This window comes from Hippoglossus stenolepis, chromosome 3 (genome assembly GCF_022539355.2).
Source record: "Hippoglossus stenolepis isolate QCI-W04-F060 chromosome 3, HSTE1.2, whole genome shotgun sequence".
Classification (NCBI taxonomy): Eukaryota; Metazoa; Chordata; class Actinopteri; order Pleuronectiformes; family Pleuronectidae; genus Hippoglossus; species Hippoglossus stenolepis.
The window spans coordinates 20672722-20682633 of record NC_061485.1 but is presented as its reverse complement, the minus strand read 5'-3'; the positions used below and the strand labels follow the sequence as shown (position 1 = coordinate 20682633).

The 9912-nt window shown below is 39.7% G+C and overlaps 1 protein-coding gene across 1 annotated transcript; it reads right to left on the bottom strand.

Annotated features, from left to right (window-relative positions):
- Nucleotides 1-2156: 2156 nt before the first annotated feature.
- Nucleotides 2157-7849, bottom strand: LOC118104468 (protein unc-119 homolog B). Its single transcript, XM_035151364.2, has 5 exons — nucleotides 7373-7849; nucleotides 6332-6445; nucleotides 5657-5756; nucleotides 5271-5443; nucleotides 2157-3477 (listed from the first exon to the last, which is right to left on the bottom strand). Exons 1-5 carry the CDS (start codon nucleotides 7626-7628, stop codon nucleotides 3365-3367), a joined length of 756 nt encoding a protein of 251 aa, XP_035007255.1. The 5' UTR covers nucleotides 7629-7849; the 3' UTR covers nucleotides 2157-3364.
- Between the last annotated feature and the right edge of the window lie 2063 nt (nucleotides 7850-9912).

The following is a 9912-nucleotide window of genomic DNA, read 5'->3' as shown; positions in this document are numbered from 1 at the left end:
AAGCCAGTTACAAAGATAGGTGCGTGCATGTGTGTGTGTGTAGGGTGAGGTGGATGAGGTTGATTTATCCCACCTGTCTAGTTGTTTCCGGTGCGTGTGTTTCGATCCACAGCTGAAATGTATTCCACGAAGGCCTGGGAACACACAAATCATCCCTGGAAAGTTGGAAAGTGTGTGTATTTATTGCTGTGAATGTGTCTGTGCATGCGCTTGCTAATTGTAGACACTAAAACCGGATATATTGAGGTTCCTATTATGCCAACACGTGGTCGGGCACAGTACAGCTGCTTTGCTTGCGTGCTGCAGTGCACAGACCCCACAGCTCTGATGGAAGGCCACGGTTATTGATTCATCTGCTTTGTGGCCCAATCAGCAACTGGCACATTGGGTCTCAGCACCATTGTCTTTTATGCATTTTAAAGGGGTAGTTGACGCTTTTGGGGAAAGGTGAACTCATGGTCGCCTTTTCTCGACAGAAATCAGTGATCAACAGGGAGGTTAGCTTAGCCTAGCTTTGTTACTAAAAGTTGGAATGTGGAAACAACATGGATGCTGCTCTGCAAGGCACATGTGTTTTGCGGGACTAGTGCAGTCACTGAAAACACAGACTTGTCGGGGAAGGTTTTCTAACCAGAGGGACACTCAGTAGAGCACATGCCTCTGTAAAGGCCCTAAAGTCCCCTTATGAAATCACATTTAAATTCACTAGATCCTGATTTTTATTCAGAGCTTTCATCAAGATATATGAAAATCCACCAAAAATGTTGAGGGTTCCTTCTTGGGTCAAGCCCCACCACTTCTCAAAATTTCATAGAAGTCGGTTTAGTAGTAATCCTACTAACTAACAAACTCGGACGAAAACATAACTAGTAGTTTAGGCGTTACTTTTTCTAACTAACTTATCTATCGCTTTTAGATAGATAGTTCAACCATTTTCCTTTTATTGTTATCTAACTAATCAAAGCCACTCTACGTGGATAGCAGATGCAGATTTCCCATTGAGATTATTGGAGACCCCACTGGGCCATAAGCAGTCCTCGTGTCACACCCTCAATATGATGTAATCATGGATGGATGTCAGCTAAACCATCATTTCAATGTAATTAAATCAACACTGTGTCACATTCAATTTCAGTTTCATTGGGTGTAAAAGAAGAGGAGGTCGGGAATGGATTTTTTTGGGATTGATTGTTTGACAAGTGAATGTATCAATGAAAGAACTAAATATACAGGGAGGCAGAAATAACATTAGAAAGAAAAAATAAGAAGGAAAGCAAAAGTAAAAGAAACTGGATGACAAGGTGAACAGGACATAACAAGCAGAGACTGTATGTATTCCTTTGTGATTCAGCAAACTGTATGTTTCTGTGCATGTGTGTGTTCAGCTGTGCAGTAACAGAGGGAAGGGAGGAGAGAGCAGAGGGGATCCATTGTGCCTCAGATTGTCCTCTTCTCTGGGAAAGTGGAAACTCAACACTCCTCTCCAGAGGTCTGGTTACCAGGTGAGAGAGGAGGAAAGAAAAGGGGAAAACAGAGCGGGAGAGCGAGGCCGGGGAGAGCCACATAGGTGAGGAGAGGGAAACAGAAAAAGGAGAGTCAAGAGAGAAGAAAAGGACCATGGGAGTTTGGGCATGAGAGCTGGAAACAGAGATGGAAATTGAGAGAGGGAGATCAGGAGATGAACACAGAGATAGGAGGAAACTGCAAAAGAAAGAATAAACAGAGAGGGTCTCAGAATTTTGGTTTGAATCCCACTAGACTCCAAAATCAAAGTGCAACAAATATCGAAATGTATTGCGTGTTGTGTTCGCTCCTCACATGTGGCCTGTGGATAAAGTAATGATGTGGAATTAGAATTATATTATCAGAGTTGTATCCCTCTCTGCAGAGAAACCCCAGCCACAGACGAATAAAAAGATCAGATCGTGACCTCAGCTGAAGTAATTCAACTTGTATTAAGCAAATAACAGATATGAATGTCAACACGTCTCAGCGTAATAATAAAAAATCACTGCTGTGGTCTTTTCCACAAACAAGCTGCACCCGAACCAGTGACGGTGCTTAGTAACTTAGTTATAATATGACTCCTCCTGGTGGACACTTTTGGGACTGTACCAGAATTACCTCAACTTGACATGAAACAAGCATCACACAGGTTGTATTTCAAAATGTACGTTTAATTGATTTTGTCACTTTTTACTATATATATATATATATATATAGTTAATTTATTTTCTTACAAACACAACCTTTAACCCTGAACACCGAAGTTTACAAAGTACAAAGTCGAGGTATGCTATCTACATAGAAGTTCTAACTTGATGTTGATCTTTAAAGATGTGCACGATAGGAGAATGATTTAAAAATACAGATGATTAAACTAAGATGGAGAATAATTGATGCGACTTTCACACAAGGAAGCCCACCATCTTCCTTTTTTATTTTTTCCACACTGAAAACCAAATAAGTTATTAAAAATTCCCTTTTTTTACATCATCACATGCGTCATCACGATATGAAATCAGATCTGCCTTTCTCTATTCACCTTTGTCCATTATTCAAGGTTTATTTGGTCGCAGTCAAATGTTAGAATTACATTGTAGTTAACTGTTCCCTGATTTGTTTCAATGTTTGTTACTATCAAACAGAGAAAGCTGCAAAACAAAAATAGAGAGTGATATCTCAGAGACCTTTTTATCTTGTACAGTACTATTTTGATGTGTTCATGAAAGTGAAAGGGGGGACAGGGGCGAGGGGGTTTGGGGTTGGATGAGGGGGTGGGGAGAGGATTACAGGAGTGACCATGTGTGTTTGACAGGAATGTTTTTGTGGATGGCTTCTCTCTTTCTCCCCAGATATTGTCTGGAGTGGATTGTGGAGGCGGTAGCTCTGAGAACAGCTGCTTCTGACAAACACTGCGTAAACATTATGTGTGTCAATTGGGGATTGAGTGTGTGCATGTGTGTGTGTGTCTGTTTGAGTGGGTGGTAGGACACTTAAATTTGCTAAGAGGACACTAACCATCTATTTATTAACCGTTTGGTCTGTTTTGGACAAATGACCCACAGCCACTGATTTTAAAGTCATCGGTCCAGAATTAAAAAGTAGATAAATTGGCCCATTTTCTATGTCTTTTTGACGGAAGCATCCTGTTTGTACGTCAGATTGATATTGACCTCACGTAATATCGAATACATCCCCCGAAATGCCAGCTTTGATGAATGTATGAGTGAATGAACTGTATTTATGTTCAGCCATGTGCATGCATGTCTGTTTGTATATATATCTATAAATGTGCGTGCACATGTGTGTGTGTGTGCATGCACTTGTTTGGGGTGTGTGTTTCCATGCTGGCAGGCAGATATCACTGTCCTCCATTATAAGCATAGTCTGCCTTGTTGTGCATGACCAGTCTGTTCTCGACGAAGTAGAAGCTGTCCGAGCGAGTCTCGTACGGACGCTCCACCATCTGACGGACTGCAAAACAGACACAATACGGAAGACAGTAATTTAAACAAATGTGTTTTTTAGTGTCCATGCAATTATAATCAATAAATGTATGAAAACAAAAAAACACCTGAAATCATTGGGTCAGTTTTATTGATTCAGCACTTGCAATATCCACATTAAACACTGAAAAGTCAGTAATTGTGGTTGTAAATCCTCCTCTCCATACTGGTCTCAGCTTCCTAACTACATTACAAAAGATTTGTCTGAGGTAGTTTCAGTCTTTTTAATCACAATGTTCCCCCTTGTGTTTTGTGTTTCACAGCAGAGGAGTTCTTTCTGGTTGTCACAAGTTGCTTTGTTGCTGGAACAAAACACAGATAATAAAACACTGTGACCATTTATACAACTCAGACACAGGGCCCTGTTCTGCATATGTATATAATGAGATTATTGTGTTAAAATTTTTACATGGTGATGATTTTAGATAAGAATATGAAGGTTATTGAGAAATAGTTATGATCTGCTGATTTAATTAACACAGTATTATCACCTATATTCATAGATGGTAATTTATTTTCAGCTGCTAATCTATGTGTTTGAAGTACACAAACATTTGAGTATTGAAAGACAAATGAAGCGAGAAAATACAACATTTAACTTAAAATGGGAATTTGCTATATTTGCTTAAAATTGATAAAGCCACTGGATTTGCCTTTGAGACATTTGAAGAAGGTTTAATTTTCATAGCAGGCTGATGATGATTGCCCCGAATAACTACCTTCCTTCAGTCACAGTCAATTTAGATTCAGTGGTTCGGTAGATTCAGTAGTAATATGCTCATTTTTACACTGATGAAGGTGTGGATGCATAGTAGAAGAAATTAAACCAGAAACACTGTGAGAAGAGAAATCAAATTAGGCTTATGTCCATGACTGTGTTGGCCCAGTGCAAGTTGAAATGATTCACAGCACACCTGCCACACAGATTCACAACCACATGATCAACTCTCAATTACAGCGTATCAGTGGAGCGTGGTTTCAACTCTCCACTCTTTCTGTCATTACTGAAAACAGGAGCAGAAGGTAACATCGTCCACAATCAGCAAATCGATCTCTTAGTTGTTTACAAAGAAGCTAATTAGCTGGATGAGAATGACAGGATTATTGTAGCCAGAAAAACACCATGTTAGTTTATTTTAGTGTAATTTCGACTTTAATAATTCCCATTTGAAGCAAAGGGCCTTTAAATTTCACATTAACTTTACAGCATAGTGTAGTAGGTAGGAATCGCTTTATGAACCATAAGTAGAGGAGAAATTATTGCCGTTATAGTTCTCAGCATTCATAAGTCATGTAGATACAATAACTACAATAAAAAATATATTGAATCTACCCTTTAAGAAGAAATAGTAGTTTTAATATGACCATTTTTCTCATTAATATGAATGGTCATAAATCAGTAAGATCATCTACTTTATAGAATGTCCTAAGTATTGTTCACAAGTTATTGATTGACATGAATTTTTCCACATGCAGACATCACCATGGTGACATAATACAGGATATGTTGGATAGAATGAAATGCAGACGAATGGGTTGAAGAAAAGTGTGAATGTCATGAGGGATTTGTTGCCAAATTATGATGAGCCTAATGTAAACTTAATGTAAATCTGATGTAACCTAATGTTTGCTTTTGTCAATGTCAACTGCTCCACTGTGACACATGACGAGGAAGGAGTCAAAGATCTCCTTTATGGCAATACTTTGGCATAATTATAATATTATAGCATTTTCACAATAGTATAGATCATCTCTTCTCACCTAGGCTGTCAGACAGTTGAGGGAACTCATAGATGTGCTCACAGGTGTTACGGCTGTTTGGGATACAGAAGCCAAAGTCAAAGTCAAAGCTCTTCAGCAGGTGATCGCGGAAATAGTGTCTTTCAATCATGCGGAAGTTGTTGAGCGGCCGGTTTCCAACTGTGAATTCCACCCTTATAGAATAACAGGGAGAGAGAGGAGACGTTACAACAGTAGGTCTTGAGTAATCATAATGGTATTGCAGCCAGTATCAGTACACAGATTGAAAAATGTGTGTGAGTGTGACTAGGTGACTGAGGACAATGCTGCAACTGTCTTCATTGTTTGATGGAACAGGTGAGTGTGTTTTTTAATAGCTGTGTGTTGGTGAAGTGTGAGTCACCCACGTCGCTCCCACAGTCCTCAGGCGCAGGAAGGCCGGGGTGAACTGGTAGCGCACAAATCGGCCTGCGCTGGCGTCTGCCTCTCTGTTCTCCTCATCATCCTCTGAGAGACACAACCGAGGAAGAAGACATTTAACATCATTCACACACAGAGGTGCTATCTGTGATCAGAACAACCAGCAGTTTCTGGACCTGGTTAAAGGCTCAGAGTCTTTCATTTTAAGCTAACTAGTGCAGAGCCCATTCTAAACATGGTTGCTTTCTTGGCCTGTTTCAACGCTCTAAAGCTACTTCAGAATTATCCCTTGTCATTAGTGAGTCTTCCTCAGACAGTTCTACAATATACTGTCACCTTTTATTGTTTGTGAGCTGGAAGTTGTGTGTAGAGTTTTTATAGGGTCTATGGTGCAGAGTGAAGCAAGACAACTTTGAATTCACCCTACCTTGTTTATCTGCAATGAAGATTGCCTAGTCAATGTTTTTCATAAAATGAACTAAAATAATATATGAATTTGCACTGTACTTCACTGGGCCATTAGCAATATGCCAAGTGTGAAGCAGATTAAACGGTTTGCAAAACATGTGTTCCACATACAGACAGACATTTGTGGATTTAGTAGATAGATAACACTAGAGGTCAAACACTATGGTAAAGGAAGCAGCTAATGAAGACAATACCTGTATTTGGTGGTTTGGCAATCTCAAAGAGGACGGTGCCCGTCTCCAGGTCTCTGATCTTAAAGCGCACAAAGTCTATGTTGTAAATATTGTCCTCGGGTTTACACAGGTACCCTGCAACAAGGACAGACACATGGCCGGAGTTATAAACACAAGCCATTGGAGTCAATATGTACACTGTTCAAGCACAGACATGCTGCTCTGTCGATGCACAAAGGTTACATGCAAAACAGTGCGTTGTAAAAACTCAGATGACGTTTTGCTTACACAAGCTGAGACAAGGCTTTAATGATCAACGTGGGGCTGCTCTGAGTTATACAAGGAAATACAAACACAATAATAATATACTGTGTGAACTAATGGAGGCAACAGAGAGATTAAAGACACTGATCATGGCTTCACAGTTGAAACCATGTGTGGTTTTCTCATCAGGGGAAATGAAGCATAGCATTACAGTTTCTTTATTTCCTTCCTGATATCAAATTTAACCTCAACAGCTGTAACTGTGGTCTAGACAGATAGATAGATAGATAGATAGATAGATAGATAGATAGATAGATAGATAGATAGATAGATATAGACAGACAGACAGACAGATAGATAGATAGATAGATAGATAGAAAGTACCACACTGATATACTCTGTACTCTGATATATTCTGTATTCAGCAACACTCCTGCCAGTGTTCTGTGGAGTTGGATGTGAGTTTAAATACATAATATCTCAGTTCAGTGATTAACTGAGAGTATTTAATATCCTGAGCTGCTTCAAACAGGATAACACATATGTTTATACATGAATGAAAGATCGTGTAATGGCGTCCTACATTTGTTTATGATGTCAGATATGTATTCTCTCCTCGTTAGAACAAGTGTAATATAACAGCATATTCGTCTCTATTGTAAACGAGAGCCAACACAAGCAGACGTCATGTGTACATGTGATCGTTTCTGATTCTCGGACTCATTATGTTCAGATATAATTCAGCCTGAGCCCCACATCAAGCCCCGGTGGTAAACCACCACAGAGAGTCACTCAAACCTCGCGTCGCCCCCCGCAGTCCCAGCACGTCCTCCGGCGAGATGTGTCCGCTCCGCGCCCGCAGGTCCTCCTCCGTGACGGGCCTGCTGTCCACCTGGCTCCTCCGGGACTTCAGCCTCTTCAGGACCCCTCCGCCGGACTTGCGGTCCCGCGGAGGAGCCGCAGTGCCGTGCCCGCTGCCGCTGCCGCCGCCGCCGCCGCCGCCGGAGACGTCCTCAGCAACAGGCGCGTCGCTGCGGGCTTTGGCTCCGCTCATCCTCGACTCTCTTACCGCGGCTCCTCTCCGCTCCTCTCCGCTCCTCTCCCGCTGGAAGCAGCACCTTCGGTCGGTCTGTCCGTCTCCCCCTGGCTCCCCCCGACAGACGCTTCAAGAATAAGATGGCGTCGCAGATGTCGAGTGGAGAGAAGTGTCGGTGAACGGTCAAGCTCCAGTTTTAGTAAACACATGCTGTACAGTTGCCATGACAACTCGTCCGCCGAGCCAGAGGAGGAAGGGAAGAAGCGGTTCACCTGAGCGTCCACCAGGGGGAGACAAACACAGCGCTGAAAAACACTCAAATGTCTTATGGTTTTTAGTTAAACCAAATTTATATATAATTCATAAATAAAACTAAAAGTCCGAACCTTTTTATTGTATTAAGTTAATTTTTCTAATTGTAGGCCCATAACTGAGGGCAGAATTTTTTTTTTTACCCATACCATATGGTTGGATCATAGACTGTATATAAAGAAGTGGTGGGATGTATCAAAGTATATTTACTTCATTACTGTTCTCATGTATCTGTACTTTACTACAGAATATTTATTTTCAGGTACTTTTCACTTTTCAGAGCAGGCAGGTAATTAGACCAGATCTGTAGTATTCTCTATGACAGAGTCTGTATTACTCTTGTATTAAACTAAATTGACAGTAGGGACAGTTAATGACATAGGTGACCATTGCAGAAGAGAATAGGCTACAGACAGCAAATACATTTACCTTAACTATATGTATATTTAAAAGTATGTACTTACTTATCTTTATTCAAGTATAATAGTCAATGTTGTACTTTTACTTGGGTACATTTTTGTCTATTCCTTTTAACTTTTATTTAAGTAAAATGTTTATACCTCATCCACCACATGCAATATTACCTTTCAACACAAACGACATTACTGCTCAACATCATGTGCAATATCACACTTTCATTATAATGTGCTATATGTGTAATACTACTTTTACAATTTCATGTTCAATTTCACTTCCATTACTATCATCTACTGAAATATATTAATATCATGTGTAATATTACATTCATTATCACGTGTAGTACTCATTTGTCATTTTACTTCTTTTCCTATTTTTTTAATTCTAATATAATTTTGTTACTTATTTTACTTATATTGTTATATATGTATAGGCACTGACTGGTCCTCTCTTACTTCCCATTATACTAGATACTTCACTTATTTTTTCTACTATTATACAGTATTATTCTGTGTTATTGTAACTTTGGAGCAAGATCTGGCATAGGAATGTATTATTAAATTTCAATCTTATTTTAACTTGTGTTATAATTATAACTATCTTATATTTCTGGTTCAAATCAAAGCCAAAAATTATCACCATGAAAATGTACTTAAGGCATCAAAAGAGAAAACATTAATTGAGAAGAATCTTGAATTACAGTGGCACACTGTTGTAACTGATTGAGATTCAGCTAAGTTTATCTAGACAATTAGGTTGGCTGTTCCAGTGGTTCCAAACTGAAGGGTCACGGGATATGGTTGTAAAACAGATTAAAAGGGAATAGGAATTAAGAAAACATAAGTTCTGCCACACAAACGTGGTCGTTCTTTGAAATATTTGATCATTTGATCTCTGGTACAGTTAATTGAATGAAACCCCTCAAGAGGTTTAGAGGGCCCAGCCTTTTGATGGGACTATCACAACATCTCAAACACAAGAAAAGGCCCCAAGTTGATACTTTTTTATGATGTGAAAACGTTTGGAAACATTTAATCCTGTTATAATCATATTTGTTTGTTCTATATATTTACAAAGTAACAAGGACCATTCAATCAAACACACACATTGGTAAATTCATCTGAAGTCTTATTTCTCAGATGTGCTGCTGAGAGTCACAGATCCCTTCACTGTTGCTGTGCTGTTTCCTGCTCTGCAGCGCGGGTAAAACAAATAAAGTTTGATGTAAATGGTGTGAGCACTTCCTGCTGTGAAGAAGCCTCGGGTCACGTCAGAACTCTCCATGAAGCAGGGAGAGCTGCAAGGATACAATTCCTTTTCTCTCGGAACCTGTTTATCCGGTCAATTGAACAACGTACTGCCGTCAAGCTACTGGGAATTCCCAGGCCACTTAAACTCTTAATTTTCAAAATAAAACGAACAAAAACCTACTGTAACTTTCCATGTGCAAAGTTGGGATTTCATTTCATTTGCGCTCCAATCACCATTCTCCATCCATGACAGTTTCCCTGCTTGATTTGGATAGGACCCATATTTTCAAATTTCACTCTGCACCATAGACTGTTTATAAAAA